The sequence below is a fragment of the Lissotriton helveticus genome, chromosome 1_1 (assembly GCF_964261635.1).
Source record: "Lissotriton helveticus chromosome 1_1, aLisHel1.1, whole genome shotgun sequence".
In the NCBI taxonomy this organism is placed as follows: Eukaryota; Metazoa; Chordata; class Amphibia; order Caudata; family Salamandridae; genus Lissotriton; species Lissotriton helveticus.
Genome location: NC_136057.1, coordinates 1207125933 through 1207146419, shown reverse-complemented (window position 1 = coordinate 1207146419; position 20487 = coordinate 1207125933). Strand labels below are relative to the sequence as shown.

Below are 20487 nucleotides of genomic sequence, written 5' to 3'. Positions count from 1 at the left end.
GAAATGCATGCTTTTTAGAAATTGGTACTTAGGGATATTGGCAACCTCGAACATCAAAGAACCTTCATCCCATATAACATACCCTTCTCTACGAAACATGCCTTGGATGGACTTAAATCCAATAATTCAATGGGTACTAAGGCAGCAGACAAAGGGGGTGGAATAGTCATGAAGGGTACTCAGCAATACAAAAATGAGATTATGATCCAAATGTCTAACAGTGAACATTACGCAACGCTAGCTGAAGATCCCACTAATAAACTCCAAAACAAGACCCCTACTCTAACTAAAAGGAGCCTTGAATCAGGTTTCATGAGTAAGAATGAACATCTATTTTTGAAAATAAAAAAACGCAATGACACCGGTAATTTATACATTACGTAAAATACAAAAAAATCCAATACCACCACCGTGGAGACCACTCATCTCCGGATGCTGGTTAATTTCTGAACCCTTTTGCCGCTATATTGATTTCTTCGAGGACTTTGTGCTTATATCACAAATAACCCTGGGCGAAGTACTACGATACGATTGCATAGTTTGCGCTACTTCGCACAACGCGAATTGCACGTAGCACAGTGTAAAAACGTGTAGCGTAGCGGTCATTTTTTGCTTGCTCGTGGTCCTCAACGCCAAGTTGGGGACCGCGAGCGAGCAAAATACTTCCTGGCGAGACTTTTTCCTCGTTCACGATCAGCAACATCCAGTTGCGGATCGCGAGCGTGGAAAATAAACCTTCCGGTGAGATTTTCAACGTGGGGAGGTCAGATTTCTCATTGCGAGTGGTGGCGTAGGCTCGCGACCGCTGGCAATAAGAAACTACCAGTCCGTGTTGAGAAAGCTTCCGCTCGAGTAGAAATCTACTTGAGCGGCAGTAAACGACCGCATGCACTGTGCAAGATGTGGTTTGCACTCATTGCACAGTGCGGACAAGCATCCGGCACTGTGCAATCAGTGCGAACAGCATTTTGCACAGTACACTGCGCAGTTTGCGTAGCTACGCGTAGTGTAGTTCGCGTAGTTCGCGTAGCTAGGCGTAGCGCTACTGCGCGAACTACGCCCAGGGTTAATCACAATGTTATCTTTATCATAACATCGTTATGTTTAGATCTAACCTGAGTACAGAAACCGCTCTACTCGAGGTGACGGAGGCTGTTAAGGAAACCCTTGACAGGGGTGGTAAGGCCTTGCTCATCATGCTAGATCTGTCGGCGGCCTTCGACACCGTTCCCCACGACCTTCTCCTGACAAGACTCTGGGAGATTGGCCTGAGGGGGACGGTGTTCGAATGGTTTCAATCTTTTCTGGCCGACCGCAGACAAACGATCTGGGCCCCCCCCTTCGCCGCCCCTATGCCGCAGCTTGAGGTTGGGGTCCCGCAGGGCTCCATACTCAGCCCCTCCCTTTTTAACATCTTCATGTCACCTTTGGCGGCTCGGGTGGAGGAGCTAGGGGCTCAGATCGTGTCCTATGCGGATGATACGCAGCTCCTTGTGACAGGGGCAGTGATTTCGATGGAGTGGCCATCCGGAATTGTCTGGAGTTTGTGTTTGATTGGTTCAGTAAAAGCGGCCTCAAATGCAACTCAGACAAATCCGAGATATTGTTTTTTGGCTGCTCTGCAGACCCGAGATGGAGGCATTGGTGGCCTGCGAACATGTTCCCCCCTGCCAGCGATTCTGTTACAGCTAAGAACCTGGGCATGTTGGTTGATAACACTCTTTCCTTCACGGCCCAGGTAGCTGGCCTGACGGGAAAGTGCTTTGCCATACTAAGGATGTTAAGAAAGTTTCTGCCGTATCTTTCCTTGGAGCACAAGAAGATTACGGTCCAGGCCCTGATAGGGTCACGCCTGGACTATGCTAACATCCTCTACCTGGGTCTCCCTGAATATCTGCTGACCCGCCTGCAGATAGTCCAAAATTCTGCAGCCAGGGCAAATTTTGGTCTTGCCAGAAGGGCCAGAGCGAGCAACCTCCTTGTGACTCTGCATTGGCTGCCGATTCGGAAGCGCATCGCTTCTAAAACCTTAACAACAGCTTTTAAGGCGCTTCACAATTTCGGCGCCGGCTATTTGCAGAAAAGGGTCAACTTCTATCTTCCATCTAGACCCTTGAGGTCGGCTGCGCAGGCCAATGCCATCGTGCCGGCAGTGAGACGTGTGCGCTGTGGAGGTCGCTCTTTTAGCTACCTTGCCCCCCGTCTCTGGAACACTCTGCCCCAGATGCTGCGAACGTGCTCCAATTTGTTTGCTTTTAGAAAGGGACTTAAAACCTATCTTTTTGCTCTGTAAGCTGTTTTGTGGTGTTTGAGGCCGCAGGGCTGTTTTTTTGTTTGTTGCTGGTGTTTGTGTGAGGATCTATAGCGCCGGGACGCTCTCTGAGCAGCTGAGCGCTCTACAAAACCCCCAGTAACATAACATAACATAACATATCTCAGGGATTGCATGCACTTGATTAATCAGATGGAAATAATGGTTTTTGATTGTTACACATGCCTTCCCTGTACACTGGGCATAGAATCCTTATATACTAATATGCCTCAGGCATAGAGGATAGAGGTAATTCGTCAAACCCTTGAGAAGCACGCACTGCCTCACGGAGTTCCCACTGAATTTATCCTTTCACTACTGCATGGTCTCTTCTACCAGTAGACCAAAGAGACAACCATGGGAGCAGTCTATGCCCCCAACCTTTCCATTCCGTTCATGAATAATTTGGAAACTGCTATCATCTTGACAAACAAGAATTCATTTCATGATAACATAGTGATTTGGAAAAGATATATTGACAACATTTTCCTTATCTGGAGAGGGAGTACGGATGCACTCACCTCATTTGTGACATGGCTAAGCGACAACTGTAAAGGCCTTATATTCACTTTTCAGAATGGTAGGGAGGAGATTTATTTAATAGACCTAATGATCAGAACACACAATGGAATATTATACAAAACACTATACGCTAAGCCAACAGAAAGGAACACTCTTCTAGCCTACTCCAGACCACCCCAGGGCACTGTGCAATTCCCTTCCATATTCCCAATTTCTCAGAATCAGAAGAAACTGCTTTTTCAACCAAGATTTCTTCAGGGAAGCAGAACCAGTGCAAGCTGATCACAAGATCCACAAGAGTGCTGACTCCTAGAATAAGAGATGATTCAGGCAAGATGACGTGCATTACCACTTTCTCACCTGTTTCCAACCAGGTTAAGAAAGCCATTTTACACCACTGAAATGATCTCAATGCAGGCAAATTAACCATCGAACGCCTGATTTTTGCATTGTGCAAAAAATAGAACATTAAAGACCATCTAGTGAGAGCATGCCTACCCCTCCACCAGCACAACTTACACTTTACATGATATGTGGGGTATGGTCCGCTTGGTGGGCCACAGAAAATGCAGTAACTGCAGTGCGTGTTAAGTTACAACTGAGACTAAGGAATTTGTATATAAAAGCAACGTTCACATTTCACCAATTGCAATACTGCAAAAGTAATCTACGCAATTTTCTGCACTTGTGACCTTGTCTGTGTGGTACAAACAGAGAAAGTGAGAATCAAAATATGCCAGAACAGAAGCCAATTGAAATGCAAAGTGGCACATGCACCTTTGCTGGAACATTTCGAAAAATTGTGCCGCAGCGAAAATCACTAGTGATGACAGACAATTGATGTGTTAAAAATGCTAAAACATGGAGATGATCTCATGGCAATTCTCAACAAAGAGTAATTGCACTGGATCCTGAAAACAGACATTCTCCACAGCAACATCAACAGACTCAAGGATTAGACTTCCCTCGTATGATTCTCTTCTAAGATTGTTACATTATATCTCTGATACCCCGTACTTTTCTTATGTCTTACAGAGAGATCTTAGCTTGGTGTACTGTAAACACTTAAGATAATGACAGGCTCAATATTATGACTTCTGATCAGCTTACATGTGATACCTTTTACCCTTATGCATGTCTCAATGACAGAATACTGCCCACAAATCCAAGCTGGTTGTGCTGAGCACATTTAAAGGTATGTTAAGCTCAATATTATGACTTTTGAACCCTCTAGTTCGAATGGCACATTTAATACAAGGCCCCGGTAAATAATAGAAAGTGTATTTTTTCTGCAAACGTTGTTTTGTTAAATCTTTCCATAATGTTCTTCTGCATACTTCGATTCTGTTAAATTTAATTTCCTTTATTGATATTCTTTACCCGCTACACCAATAAAAGAATTTCTGTAAATAGCTCTTTTTGAAAACTGCATTTTTTATAACCTTTCCTCTTACTATATTCTTCACCTCACTCCAATATGACAGCCGCTTATCCATAGTATGCTTGGGACTACTTTATCTTTAGTTCCTCATCTATTTCTATTCCCCTTAACATGCACACCGCCTTCACATCGTCAGATTGCCTGTAAGCCTAGTTCCCACACGGTGCACCACAGTAAGCTCCCACACCGATCACTGCACATGTGCAACTGTGGCTTCTGCACTCGACTTTCTGGCTTGTCCTCCAATTACTCCTGCCATACTCAAGACACAGTACTAGCTCCAGGCACATCCCACAGGGACTACTATTTCCATTGTGTTCGATATTTATGTTTTGGGTTTCCCATACTTTATCAGGTGGCTGCAGCATTGTCATGATTAATATTATTTTTCCGAAGAGTACCATGACTACCCTGTTTAGTAATTCCATGCCTTTTCGTTAGTTGATTCCATAGAGTCCATATGACCTTTGCTAAAGATTCCTGGCAACCATTATTATACCGGTTTCATAATATTGCAGCTGGTTGATTACTGCACTGAATATTTATGTTTTAGGCTTCCCGTAATTGTTGGGTAGGTGCAGAATTATTATTATTATTTCTTACAGCGCACCATGTCTGACCCATCAAATGAATGCCTTCCTGATAGATGCTTGGCTCCATAGAGTTCATGTTTCCTGTTTCCTTGGCTAAAGAGGTTTGGCCACTACCTGCATCAACTATGCTGCGTATGCGGACCACTCATTCTTCTTACCTAATGGATGTATAGTAGCGTATTGCGTATTGCTATGGCTGCACTCGCACTGGCTTATTGTTCATATTTAATTTACAGAACTCTGACTTGGAATCCCTCCTATTAAGAAGGTCTAGTACAGGGCCCTCTCACCCCTCAGAGAGTTCCGTAATTGAAACGTTTTTTCTTCACCTAATTGCAATATTAGTCCCTGGCCTCATTTTCTCTTGGTTGGGTATGTGGCTGTACTTTATCTTCCAATAAGTATTTCTTCCACCCACTCAGCTTTAGATGGGACAAGCAATATATATATATATATATAACCATGTTAGCATGTTGCACTGCATGGTAGGTTTTGGGATTTCACCTGTAATTACCGATTGTTCATTTTAATCTATCAGATGTGTGTCTTTTACCCCTCTGCACGCCACTCACATACTGGGGACCAATCCACTTTATGGACGGTCCACCTAGGCTGTACGCCAATAGCAAATCTTCTAATAGATAAACTACACTGATTTTTCAGCATGTCCTCATCACAAGTGAATCACAGCTGTTAACTGGTTTAAGAGCCTCATGTACGCATCTGAACTAAATTCTCCTTCTTCTCCTCCTTCCTCCCCTTCCTATATATCTACATGTTGCAATGTGTATTTACCGATTTATTATATATGAATTATGAAGCAAGTCAAACATTGTAGTGTCCTAATAAAGATCTCAGATGTTTAGGGGATCGAAACGTTGTTGACTAAATCCCTCTGACCCGCATGAATATGCAACATTGGTCTTTTGGGTGCAGTAATGTTTCCTTTAATAAGAAATTTTACTTTTTGCTAGTGAGGGTGGAAAGGGTTTGAGGGTTTGAGTCGGAGATGTAGGAAGATTCCAGAGTTTTAATATCTTTTTCTAGATCCATCAAGTCTTCATTGTGATCCTTATTAATTTTCCGACTTGAACCCTCAAACCCTTTCCACCCTCACCAACAGAAAACAACAAAAAGTATGAATATAACAGAATATTGAGCGACAGAGCAGCGGTATGGATCAACAAATATAAAAGACTAAAACTCTGTGATGCGAATAAAGCAGGCAAAATCCTAGCCTCCTATCTAAAACACAAACAGAACCGCAAGGGAATTGATTCTCTCACTGATGAATCAAATGTAACCCACACCAGTCCTCAAAAAATTTGGGAAATTCTTAAGGAATTTTAACAAACATTATATAAAGAGGACCCATTCATCTCTGCGCCCTCCTGCACAGCATACCTAATGACATTCATCTCCCCGCCATTTCTGATCAAAAGAAGCTGACCCTTAGCTCCCCATTCTCGATTGCAGAACTTGACTCAGCAATACGTTCCATGAAACCCTGTAAAGCTCCAGGCCCTGATGGCTACTCAGCTAACTTTTATAAAGCCTTCGCTCACTTACTCAAACTAACTCTGTTATCCCTGTATAAACACTTTGCTGACTCTGGAACCATCTCGGGCACTAATAACGAAGCCACCATAGTTGTAATCCCAAAAGACGGCAAAGATCCAACCCAGGTTAAGAACCATAGACCAATTTCCCTAATTAATCTGGATGCAAAGATCTACAGTAAGATACTTTGTAAGAGGCTCGAACCTCTACTTTCCCCGGATGATTAATCGCTCACAGGTGGGTTTTCATGAAGAATAGGTTATCCAATGATAATACTCGATTCCTATGCCATGTCATCGAAAGAGCCAAAGTGTCCCATACAGAAACAGTAGCGATTACCCTTGATGCTGAAAAAGCTTTTGATAGGGAATCCTGGACCTTTCTCCATGAGTCCTTACTGAAATGTAATCTTGGAGAATCTTTTTACTAAAATGGTCATGGCGCTTTACAGTGGTCGATCGGCTAAAGTGAGGTCTGGGGCCTACTCTCCTCAGTGTTCAACCTAGAGAGAGGTACACAACAGGGCTGTCCCTTTTCCCCTACCCTTTTCATCCTAAGCCTTGAACTTTTTCTCCACAAGATTTGATCCAATCTCCCCATTCATGGTGTCTCCTTTAATAAGTCTACAGTGAAGCGTGTGGCCTACACCGACGATATTTTAATAATGACCGAAGAGGCTTAACAGTCTATTCTATCCCTACTTCAGACCACAGAAGAGTATGCCGGAGTTTCAAATTATAAACTACATAAAGACAATTCAGAAATCCCTGTCCTGAATAATCTGTGCTCCTGAACCCCTGTTCGCGAACACAGGCCTAACCTAGCAACCAAAGTTTATTAAATACTTGGGTCTGGAGTTCAACTCAGATGTATTAGATTCCCTTCGCCACAACGAAAATCTGACGTTGAATAAAAATCTAATTACTCCTGGAGTGTTGCAATCCCACATTTCTTACATGGTGGGGCCATATAGAGTCCCTCAAAATGATGACCACCCCCATAATCAATTACCTCATGAATATGCTTCAGTTAGCCCTATCGGATGATTTCCACCAAAAGTCGAAAGATTATAGAAAAAATGTATATGGCAGAACAAACGCCCTAGAATTCCTATAAAAAATACTCCACCTTCCTCTCCAGATTGGTGGTGTGAACCTACCTGACTTCAGAAAATACCAGACGGCTTTCCTTGTGTGTCAAGGCTTCGTCTGGTTCTCCCATTCACCAGGCTACACCCCTTCGTGGTTATCAATTGAGAGGGTAGCACAGTGTAGACCCCGATGCCGGCTCCGCAGGTGGAGTGTTGGAGTGAGACTAGAAGAATGAGGTCGGACAGGGGAAGCCGAAGAATGCTTCGACTTTTTCTTCTTGTCCTTTTTAGACTCACCCAACTTTGACGAGAAGGTCTTGGATTTCGAAGACGACCTTCAGAGGAAAAGTCTAAAGGACCAGCCTTGAAGGCGTCCAAGAAAATGAGATTGTGAATGACACAGCCTTTTTCTGCTGCGCCACCAGGAGCTTCAGCGCCCACTCACGGATTGCATTGGGGAGCATGGACTTGCACTCTGTGAAGGCATTGGAGTCGTGCCACGAACCCAGGCACCAGGCAAACCAGGTGGGGATCTGACACAGACATCTGACAGTAACAATCTCCACATGGCTTGAAACCAGAGGGTTGAGAAGGGAACATGCCCAAGCACACTGAGAGCAAGTAAAAAAACAACACCTAAAAAAAGTTGAAAAAGTTGAAAAAGCTAAACAAAGCGCTGTCGGCGCGGAATGAAAGGAACTGATGTCAGCGCAAAAGGGGGACACTTATGAAGGCACCACATCGTCCCTTTCAATGTGGACAGTGTTGACGAACAGTCGATCGACACCACAGACCAGCGTGCAGGGGTACTGCTCAAGATTTATCTGATCCAGTCTGAAGCCTGGGGGATATTCTTAGGTGAGGAATCTCCAGTTAGAAGTCTTTATCAGATAGACAGTGTCTTGGAATTGTGATGAAAGCATACACCGACTAAAGACAGCTACACAATACTGAAGACTCAGCTCCTGAAACATTTCTTATATCAGAAAGATTCTTGATAAGTTGTAGTGAGATTTTAAGACATCAAAGTCGTCCAAAACCTGTCCTTAATGTACTCAGTGTAATAAGCATGGTGGGGGGCAGAGATTAATGTTCATTCAATGACACTGGTAGGATTGGGGTAGGCTCTCTGTCACTGCTGGAGGTCAGACTTGAAGCTTGAGCTGGAAGTCAGTAAACAAAGGACTCCAGAACTCATGATCTGGAAAAGGCATGGTCTGTTTCTTTACCCACAGGAAGCCTGTGTCTGCTAGACCCAGACCTCATTTTCTTACAGTAATCACTCCAGTGAGAGCCTTTGCAATAGTGTAAACATCAATCTGCTCCTATCTACCATGGCTGCCTTAGGCATTACGGGGAAACGTTACTTTCTAAAGGGGTAGCTGTTCAAGGTGGTTTTGAGGTAAATCATTTAATTTTCACCTGTTCTGATCAACACCCAAGCAACAAATACGGTGTCGCTGTTACTAGTCTGTGACATTAACTTAGCACATTTTTAAAAACCTGGTTCATAAAAGTTAATAGAAGGGGTTGAGAAGTAAGGCACTATATATGTATTCATACTGTCACACCCTGTCTATATCATATTTTGAACGGAACACAAGTGTGCAATCGGGAGACTCTAAAATGTTTCCAGAGCCCATGATTGGTGAGGATATTGCAAAAAAAATGAATCTACAGTGGAAACAGTAACATAAGTAATGACAGTTTTATAGAAAGAGCAAAAGGATCTGCAGAAAACGTGGCTTTGAGGCCGTGGTGGGTGGGGAGGTGAAGGAAGAAATTAAATCAGTAGAAATATAGTTCTCAGGAGAAATCTATTTGCAGCCTGTACCTACAATTTCCTGTAGGCATAAAGACTACATGCAATAAATTGCTGTAATGCAATGAGATCAGGATCAGAATGGGTGAAACTCTTTGAAACTGATGGCTTAATTGATGATTATCTTAGTACCATCCCTCCTCCTCCTCCTTCTTCGGATTTAGATGTTGCTTCTTTAGATCTAGATCTTTCGCTCCAGGAAACCTCTTCTTCTTTGAATTCCTTAACCCTTTAACCGTGGCGGAAATTCCGCCGCAGTGCGGGTGATTTATGGCATGGGTGTGGTTCGGACGGCCCCCGGCCGTCCTCCGCATACGCCCACCGTGACGTCGGACGGCCAGCGGCCGTCCGACGCACGCAAGGGGTTAAAGATGCATGAAACCCCTGGTCCGGATGGGTTTTCGGTTGAATTTTATCATCACTTCTCTAATTTGTTACTACCAAAACTCTTTAAACTTTTTCAACATTTCTTCTCCACAGGCACCGCGAGCAGTACCTTTATGGAGGCTTCTATATGCCTTAATCATAAAGATGGTAAAGATTCCAAATTTTGTAAGAACTATCGTCCCATCTAATTGATAAATGTTGATTATACGATCTTTGCCAAATTATTAGCATTTCGTCTTGAATCCTTTCTTTCTCATTTGATAGGCCCAGAACAATGTGGATTTATCAAGGGTAGACTAACCTCTGACAGCTCCCGTTTATTTTTTAATGTTCTAAACAAAGCTTCCACTATACCTTTTACTCTTGCGGCTATTTTCACTGACGCAGAAAAAGCCTTTGATAGAGTAGACTGGTCCTTCCTATTTAAATCTCTTAGCTGGCATGGGTTTGGTGCTAAATTCATTTCTCTTGTCTCGAAATGTTTGTCAAAACTTTCAACTAAGTCATGGTGGAATACTTTATGCCAATATCATAGGTTAGATGTTGCTTATGCATCCCAATGTAATCCACATGTTAATAGAGATGTGTTTTGGTTGCCACTAACTATTCATTTAAACAGGGTTTCAATCAATGCTGTTTCTCATCATCGTTCTGAAAACTTCCACCCTCCTTGAATTCCTTCCTCTTTACTCTTTCCTTCTCTCTCTAATTCTGGCAATTTTTTATTTCAAAGTTTACTTGTTTACCATATTTTATAGTTTATAGAGCATATTATCATATTACTTCTTAATTGTGGTTTGTAAATATTTTTTCTACCCCTTCTTTCGCCTCTTTCTTCCCCTCCACCCTCTTCTTTTTCCCATAATATTCCTAAAATGTAAACAGCTACTATGATTTGTTGCCTACTATATTTCGCTTACCTGTTATCCTTTATATTATTATACTTTAGGCCTATGTTATATTGTATTGATTTTTGTCTCAATAAAGCTTATTAAACATGAAACTGATGGCTTATTTCAGTTAGGCAATGTATTACCGACATTTGAATAAGCAACATTTATTAAAGAGTTCGATAATATCTTTTAACCCATCAAAAATATCCTAATCAATATTCCACGTCTTTCGTTATTGGAAACAATGTCCCTTGCTTCAAAGATTTCAAGATAACAAAAAAATGCATAATATTTGGTGTACGTTCCACGTACTGAGGACCACACGATTAGTTGTAAAAATCAGGATAGTTGTAAATCTAGTGACCCAACACAGTTTGATAGAAATTAACACACTGTATTTTAAACGAGAAAAGTTAACCATATATATTCAAAAAGGCATTCAATTATGTAAAAAAATGAAAAATCAAGCAGTTTCACACCGGTCATCATAGCTTCCTTCTAGATTACCGTATCTGTTTGGTTCATCGAGCCAGTTCAAGGCAGGTAAGTAACATATCTAAGCTTAACCTTCACCCCTACAGTAATGGGACAGAGCTTTTCCCAGTATATCTGTTCCATAACCTAGAGGCATTCATTTCACACGTACAATCATTACATAATTCACTAATGATATGCAATACCGAAAACATCTTAGGACATTTACATTAAATTCATATGGAGCAGCAACCTTCACCACTGTAAATAGAAGGCTATACTATGGTTACATTCAGCATTCAAACCCATCTCGAAAACATGTTAATATAAAGTCCAGAACTGTGTCAGCGAAAAACGAAAGGGCTCATTGTTGCAGCTGCCCACAGTGTATGTGGGCAAAAAAAGAGATAGTACTAAATTGGTTTATGCAAAAGGTATACAGGGAGAGTGCTAAGCTGGTGATGGATTTAGGCCCAGATCTCTGTACTGGGGTGAATGTATGACATTGTTCTGCATTCTGTCCATCAATTGTTGTTTTTGCATTTGTCACCCAGAGTGGGATGGGTATGCTCAGACGTGAGTCCCATGCTCTCCACACCACTGGAGTCAAGCTATCCAGGCTGATGAAGGCTGATAGCCAGAAACCGGTCCTTGGATGCTTGATTCCGGTCCAGGAAAGACATGGCTTGGCAGTTCGGGCTGGACTGTTCCCATGAGGCACAGGGTCAAGGCTGATTTGCATATGGCCATGTCTGACCTGGGGTGGTGTGGAGTGCAAAAAAACGATGGATTTAGGCCCAGATCTCTGTACTGGGGTGAATGTATGACATTGTTCTGCATTCTGTCCATCAATTGTTGATTTTGCATCTACAACTGTGCAGTCTGCAGTGTTGACAGTGATGCTGTCTCCTCAACAATAAACTAGAAATCTCTGCTAAAATCACAAATTTATGGGCTAAAAACAACCGATATTGGTGGCTGTTACAATGTTAGAGCTAGTAAGCCTAATGGCTCATCTGGACTGAAAGCAGACACCTAGCTTAAGAATTCTACTTGGGTTTGCATTAAAGAGTACTATGTCTTCATGCAAAGTGATTTAAGTGAATGTAGTTAAAAAAAAAAAAAGTCCTGCAATTCACGTTTCTGACAGAGGCAACAGCAACAATGGATTGACTCAAAGCACTATCAATGCTTTACAGAGTACGGTTTAAAATGCTGTGAAGTACAAACGGTGTGTACTTGGCACACTCCCAAGCCTTTTTAGGAACATTGTTCACAGAGTGCCACACAAAACTTGACATCCAACTATATTGTTATGACAACTAGGGAACAACGTAGCTAAATTCCAGGACAGACGCCATGTGGAAAAGAATAGTAGTCTGAAGAAAAACCCACCTGTTGTTCTTCATCTACATCAAATTCCAAAATGGTCTGTCCACAAAGGACACATCAGAAATACTCACCAATTCGGGGGCTTCCCGTAATCGGAAAGGGCCATGTGAGTAAGCTTACAAATATCGCACAAGAGGTTGTATGTGAAAAGTGAATTGGGATTACTAGCTTTTTACACCAACTCATTAATCAAAAAGGCTTACACATTTGCATTCCACAGAAGTGACTCTTGTGAGTCTTCAAAAAAAGGGGTTCAGCCAAACACACCATTTTGTCAACAACTGGAAGCATCTGCCTCTAGACATTTAGTCTATGGATAGTAATGTCACTTCAAGGCAGATGCAACAAGGACAAGTGCTGGTGTAATAGAGGGTGTGCAACGTTGAGCACCAAATACAATGTAAAAATTACAACATTCCCGTGAAACTGGAATTATGCCGCCTCGACTTTGAAAAGCATGTCAAAGTCCTTCCTTTTTAAAGCAGTAGTTCAAGCATGCAGGTAAATGACTGTATTACTTAATAACACTGAAATACTGTGCAAGTGTAATGTGTATCTGTACCTTTGTCAAACTGCTTGATAGTGGTCTCGTCTTCCATCTCCGAATCCCCACATGTACTCTTTGATCTTTTTCTTGGCCGCAGCAGCGTTTCTAGTCTTGGCAGGACTACAGACAATATTGTTTTGGTCCCAGGCTGTGGGGTAGTTGGCTGGGTTTCAAAGTTTTTTGCAGATGTTTGTGGGCAAACAGTTTTTGATTTGCGGAAGAGAATGGATGAACGTCGGTTTATTTCACTTGAAGACTCAATTGCTTCAGAAACAGTGGAATCATCAAGATCACTGGTCTTCAGGAAATGTTCAGAAGCATGTCCATTAACCATTTCCTTTCGAGCAGACGTGCTATTCAATTTGTTATCAAAGGTGACTCTCTTGTAAAGCTTGCACTGCTCTGGGTTGAGTTCTATAGGTTTGAGAGTTGGCGGCTCCGAATTACTCTCAGAGTTTGAAGGAAGTGGTAAGGCATCAGACGGTTCAAGTTTAGGGGGAGATTTATCGCCTGAAAGAAATGCACATAAAGTAGTAAATTTAAACATTGGCAAGTAGAAATAATAGTTGAAACCTATGGTCAGGCCCATCAAAGACTAGGTGCCTGAACGAGCAACACGGTTTAGTACCGCATAAGTCATAGAATCACAGGTGAACAAGGTCATGCTCAAAAGGCACTGGACCCTTTAAAATTATCCAAAGTATAACCAACAGCCTATGTGTAACAGCGTGCCATTTTACTCACAAATTAACACTAAGGTGTTACTTGCACATTTTATCTGTTAAGAGAAAGTAGAGGACATAGTGGCTGGATTCAACCGAACACCTTGTGTTCAAGAGAACTAAATGACTTTGAAGTGTTGCAATCTATCTTCCGAAAAAACCTTCCATAGAGAGCCTACCTAAATTGAGCATAGGTGTAATTTAAGGACTTTCTATTAAACAGATTTTGGAATATTGTTCCAGCAATCCTCGCATCAGAACCCCATAAATTGTAGCATGTATGAAATGACCTGGAGGTACCAGTTAAATTTAGCAATAGATTTGCTGAAGTGGGTTTACTACTAAAAGAATGGGCTATTACAATGGTGAGGAAGACATACTAGACACTTAAAGTCAGCGTTTTCAGTGAGTTACCACCAAGGCACGGGTCGACTAAACTCTTGTCTTTCCCTTTTCGCAGGCAAGAGACACATTTGAAAAAATATTACGTACAAATGGATAGTTTGTCATGTGAAATCAGCACTCTTTCTCACATTCAACTGTTAAAAGCAGTTAAAAACAGCAGCTATACAGATGAGTCTTGTAGGAAGCTGGCTCCCGTATATACTATACCAAGATAAGGTATAGTGTGCACAGAGTCCAGCGCATACCCAAAAGTATAGCAGAAGCTAAAGTAGATAATACCTTTCTCACTTTTGTAGTAGTGGGGTTAGGCAGTCAGGCTTATCAGGTGGGTAGTGTTAAGTATTTGTTGTAAACACTCAGGCAAGACATGATGTCACACACTCAAAGATTGAATTCAGATCAATTGTTTCTATAAAAAGCAGTTATGTTGTTGTTTTATTTCTACAACCAAGATTTACTTAGTAGTAGGTAAGTTAAACTCTTCATAAAATGCTCTGTTCAAAATACAGTAAATACTAGTTTTGAGGAAACACTCAGATTACTTTTGCAGTTGAGAAAACGATTTGTAAACTGTTAAAAAATGCTTGTAATTACTTTTGAATAACATGGCGAGTACTTATCTAGTTAGGCATGAAACACACTTAACACAGGTTAACCCCTTCCATGTGCAGGATGGCCGGGAGCAGTCCTGCGCCACAGTGCTAGAGTCCGTCCTCCCACATGGCAGGGGAAATTCCTCTGCTGCAGGCACCAGAGGGTTTCCCCCCCCCTGACCCCCTCCCCCAGGCTGCCTCTTTTCTTTCTGTGCAAAGAAGATCAGAGCGCACGTTGCGCTGACCTCATTGCACAGATACTGGAACTGAAATGAACCAATAGGCTCATTTCAGTTTCACTTTCTATGTGCTATCTCAGGCCTCTGAGCACGTAGAAATTCAGGAGGGCGATCCCATAGCAGGGATCCACCCACTAGACACCAGGGAGGGCCTTTGCTCCCCATATAGAATTGGATAAATTCAGTATTTTTGCGCCCCCAGGGTGTGGAAAGCCCAGTAGATACCAGGGATTTGTTTTCTCATTATAATTAGGGGTGGGGCCTGCCCAATATGGGGATGGCGCACAAGTTACTTGCCTTCGGTAACGATAGATCTGTAAGAAACAGTAGTTAGTATTAGATTCCTTACCTTAGAATATCCCCAGGCGTCAGACTGGATCTGGAAAATTTTGCGTAGCAGTACCCCTGCGCATTGGTAGGCGTCGTCTGCTGCTCCGCGTCCGGCGTCGTTGGTGCCGGGATGACGTCGTCGGAGTATTTAGACGCCGCCCGCGCGCGCTGACGTCAGTTCTTATACACAGCTTTTCCGCGCCAGAAAACGCAGAGCTGTGATAAAAACCAACACTGGTGCCATAAAAATAGGGCCCTGAAAGGGGATGATCTTAACCCTAGATATTGGTTCGCAGAACGGGGAGGATGGGTGGACCGTAAGGAATCTAATACTAACTACTGTTTCTTACAGATATATCGTTACCGAAGGTAAGTAACTTGTGCATCTGAAAGCAACAGGATAGTATTAGATCCCTTACCTTAGAATAGATACCCCAGCAATACCAACCCCGGTGGTGGGTCTGCGAACCAATGACCACACAAGAAAGTCCTGGAGAACGGAACAGCCGAAAAAGCCATCACTCCGGACTTGGCTGTCCAGGCAGTAGTGTCTTGCGAACGTGTGCAGCGATGCCCACGTAGCTGCCTGACAGATGTCCTGCAAGGGGACTCCACGACCCAGGGAAATGGTAGCCGCCTTGGCCCGAGTAGAATGGGCCCTCAGCCCAACAGGAGGCTACTTCCTTGCCAAAGAGTAGCAAATCTTGATGCACAAGGCGACCCACCGGGAGATGGTTTGTTTGTGCACCGCCCGACTCTTCTTAGCGCCCACGTAACCAACAAAGAGTTGGTCATCCACCCGGAACTGGCGTGTGCGATCCAGATAGAATGAGCGTGCATGTTTTGGGTCCAGACGGTGGAGCCTCTCTTCCTCTTTCGAGGGATGCAGAGGTGGAAAGAAGGTGGGCAAGGTGATGGACTGCCCGATGTGGAAGGCTGTGACTACCTTGGGCAGGAAAGAGGGTCGTGTCCGCAACACAACTTTGTCCGGATGGACAGAAAGGAATGGAGGTTTAAAGAAAGGGCCTGGAGCTCACTCACTCTCCTGGCAGTGGTGATGGCAACCAGGAATGCAGTCTTAAGGGTAAGAAGACGAATAGGACAGTTATGAAGGCTCGAAGGGAGCGCACATCAGATAAGTCAGAACAAGGTTCCAGTCCCACTGAGGCATCACGAAAGGAACAAGAGGGAACAAATGAGTGATGCCCTTCAAGAACCTATTTACAACTGGGGACTTGAACAAAGAGGGCTGATCAGGTAGCCAAAAGAAGGCGGAAATGGCAGAGAGGTAGCCCTTGATAGTGCCCAGAGCAGAGCCCTGCTGGGCATGAGAAAGAAGAAAGAGGAGAAGCTCAGAAAGAGGGGCAGAGAGTGGATCCACAGCCTTTGCTGTGCACCATGCCACAAATTTGTTCCACCTGCAGGCGTATACCGATTTTGTGGAGGGATGCCTGGCTGCCAGAATAACATCACAGACTTCAGGAGGCAATTCAAATGGCCTCACCTGTCGCCGCTCAATCTCCACGCATGGAGGTGGAGGCTGGACATGTTCGGGTGGAGGACCTTCCCCTGCTGCTGCGACAGAAGGTCCTCCCGAAGAGGCAGACGAATCGGGGGATCGACTGACATGCTGAGTAGCTCGGGATACCAGTATCTTAGTGCCCAGTCCAGAGCCACAAGGATGACTTGGGCCCGGTCGAGCCTGATCTTCTTCAGCACTCTGGGCAGAAGTGGTATAGGCGGAAAGGGGTACAACAGACCGCAACTTCACTCGTGACGAAAAGCGACGCCGAGCGAGTGCCGCCTTGGAAATTCCAACGCGCAGAACTGATGACATTGCGCATTCTCTTCTGTGGCGAATAGATCTAACCAATGCTCTCCTCACTGCTCAAAGAGACCTTGCGCAACGTCCGAGTTTAGACGCCATTCGTGACCCATCATGCACAGATGGCGGAGTTCGTCCGGCCTGGCGTTCAGGGAACCTGCCAGGTGTTGAACCACCAGGGTCATGCCCTGATGTTCCAGCCACTGTCAGAGGCGCAGAGCCTCCTGGCATAGGGTCCATGACCCCACCCCGCCCTGTTTGTTGCAGTACCACATGGCGGCAGAGTTGTCCGTGAACATCTGCACTACACTCCCCCGGACAGAGTGGAGGAATGCCTTCAGTGCAAGCCGGATCGCCCGCAGCTCCGGAAGGTTGATATGGAGCCGGGACTCCGCCGGAGACCAGAGTCCTCTGATCTCCGCCTCTCCCATGTGGCCCCCCCAGCCCTGGAGGGACGCGTCGGTCACAACTACATGCTCCGGTTGGGGTAGGGAGAGGGGTCTGCCACAGATCCAATCGCGGTCCGAGAGCCACCACTGCAACTGTCTTGCAGTGCCCTCCGAGATCAAGACGTGGTCGGACAAGTTGCCCTGATGCTGGGCCCACTCAAACTCAGGTCCCACTGCAGAGCCCGCATCCGCCACCGGGCATGATGCACCAGAAGGATGCAGGAGGCCATCAGCCCAGAAGCCGCAGCGTCAACCTGACCGAGACTCAGGATAACAGCTGAAAGATCGGAATAAGAGCCTGAATATCTCGAACCCGCTGTTCGGGAGGATAAACTCTAAACTGCGCCGAGTCTAGAACCTCTCTGATGAAGAGGAGCTTCTGGGAGGGACAGAGGTGCGACTTCGGCACATTGATGGAGAACGCCATCATGTGCAGGAGGTCGGCCGTAGTTTGGAGGTGGGTGACGACTGTCTGGGACGAGCCCGCCTTCAACAACCAGTCGTCGAGGTAGGGGAAGACTGAAACCCTAACCTGCGCAGATGAGCTGCGACCACCGCAATCACTTTCGTGAACACCCGTGGGGCTCTGGTAAAGCCGAAGGGAAGCACGGTAAACTGAAAGTGCTCGTGGCCTACCGTGAACCGCAGGTAGCGCCGGTGGGCCGGCAGGACGGGGATGTGAAAATAAGTGTCCTGCAAGTCCAACGCTACCATCCAGTCTCCCAGGTCCAGGGCAGCTAAGACCTGAGCGAGAGTCAGCATCTTGAACTTCTCCTTCCGGAGGAAGCCGTTGACGTTCCGCAGGTCCAAGATAGGGCGTAGGCCCCCTTTGCCCTTCTTGGGAACCAGAAAGAAGTGGGAGTAACAACCACACCCTACTTCTGGCCCAGGAACGCCCTCGATGGCCCCCTTGGCCAAGAGGGCCGCAACTTCCTCTTGCAGAAGTTTCAAGTGATCATCCGACACGTGGTGGTTCTGCGGTGGCACAGCTGGAGGGGTCGCCTCGAAGGGGAGGGAGTAGCCCCTTCGGACGATTTGCAGCACCCACCTGTCCGACGTGATGGAGCGTCAGTGGTGGAGGTGATGGTGAACCCTGCCCCCCATTGGCGTCAAATAGGGCTGAAAGCTAGGACTAGGAAGGCTTTGAGGCGGATGCTGCGGGGGTGGATGTGGACTGGCCGCGCCGTTGTCCACTGTTACCGCCGCGACGGTAACCACGTCCGCCACCACACTGAATGGCTGGCAGGACGTGTGGGGGCGCACCTTCGGTGGCCGCGAAAGGAGCGCTGGGCTGAAGATGGTTGGTGCTGGGCCGACAGGCCCAAGGACTTGGCCGTAGCCCTGGAGTCCTTAAAGCGTTGCAGCGCACTATCTGCTGTCCCACCGAAGAGGTGGCTGCCATCGAACGTCATGTCCGTAAGGGTGTTCTGGACATCAGCCGAAAAGTTGGCTGACCTCAGCCAGGTGTGGCGGCGAACCGCCACAGACATGGAAATCGCTCTTCCTAGCGAGTCCGTGGTATCCAGCCCACATCGTATTGAATACCGCGCTGCGTCTCTTCCCTCCACGAGGGCTTGAGCGAGTTTCACCCGGGCCCCCTCCGGGCACTCATGCAGCACTTCCGCGACCGTATCCCACAGAGAGTGAGTGTAACGGCCCATGAGGCACGCGGTGTTTACCGACCGCAATCTCAAACTAAGGGAGGAGAACATTATCTTGCCGAATTGTTCATACCTCTTGGATTCCCGATCTGGTGGTGCAGTTGGGAATACGGATTGGGAAGTAGAGGCCTGGATAACAAGGCTCTCGGGAGTGGGGTGGGTGGACAAGAAACTAGGGTCGCCCAGGGCAGGGCGGTGGCGCCTAGCGACGTTCCAATCTACAGGAGGACCTGTAGTGGGCCTGGACCAGGTGCCCAACAGGACGTCCGTGAGAGCCTCATTAAACGGCAGTAGAGGCTCTGGGGAGCTTACCTGCGGTTTAAGGACCTCCGTGAGGATGTTAGACTGCACCGTTGCGACGGGGAGCTCAAGAACCAAGGCCTTGGCTGCCCTCATCAGCACCACACTATAAGCAGCCCCCTCCTCCGTAGCCACGGTAGGAGGGGAGACAAAACCAGGGTCTGGGGATGTATCCAGGCCACTGGCTTCCCCTAGTTCCTGTGTCCAGTCCTAAAATGACTGCCACTCACGTGCCAGGGGGTCCTCAGAACCCGCCCAGTCACCCTCGTCGTCCATGTCCTGAAATTCAGGGATAAAGGATGGACCCAGATCCTCGAAGAATTCCTCTTCGGCCGGCGTCGAGCGACGCCGCTCCGGCGCCGTATCCGGACCGAGGGTTGGACTAGGGACGGCGTCGTGCGGGGACGGCGCCGGTGGTGACACCCAAGGGGTCGACGCCGGCAGGGTCGTAAGGTCGACCAGCGGCGACCCGCATCCAGAACCGGATCCAGTGGGGCCTTGCGGCGTCGGGACCGAAGTCGCCGACGGCGCCGAGGCCGCAGCACCCGACGGCGCCGGGGGCGGCAGCACCCGGCCTGCTTGGGCTCCCAGTCGGGGCCGCTGGGACCGAAGGCGCCACGGAACCAGACGGAGGAGAGAGCGACCTCATGGCCATGAGGAAGGCCTCGATCTCCTCCGGCGTCGCGTTCTGCCCAGGGACCAGCGGGTATGAAGCAGACCGCGACGCCTGCGGCTCCGGCGGAGCCGCTGTCACCCGTAAACCCGGCTGCGTTGCGCGAGCGTCAGAAGAGCGATGTCTCTTTTTGACTTCTTGTGCCTCTTACCTGAGAACTTGGAGCCCGACGAGTGGTGTTGACTCGCCGAGCTGTGATGACTCCGGTCCCTCGACCTCCTTCTGGACCGGGTCCTCGAGCGGGGTGGGGCCGACTGC

At 46.3% G+C, this 20487-nt stretch overlaps 1 protein-coding gene across 3 annotated transcripts in view; it reads right to left on the bottom strand.

Moving 5' to 3' along the window:
* BRD1 (bromodomain containing 1) overlaps positions 1 to 20487 on the bottom strand; it is a 552010-nt gene that overhangs the window by 311584 nt on the left and 219939 nt on the right. For all 3 annotated transcript variants that reach the window (XM_078679620.1, XM_078679637.1, XM_078679628.1), the window contains exon 8: positions 13048 to 13542. In XM_078679620.1, the coding sequence (XP_078535746.1) occupies positions 13048 to 13542 (495 nt within the window). The remainder of the gene's footprint in view (positions 1 to 13047; positions 13543 to 20487) is intronic.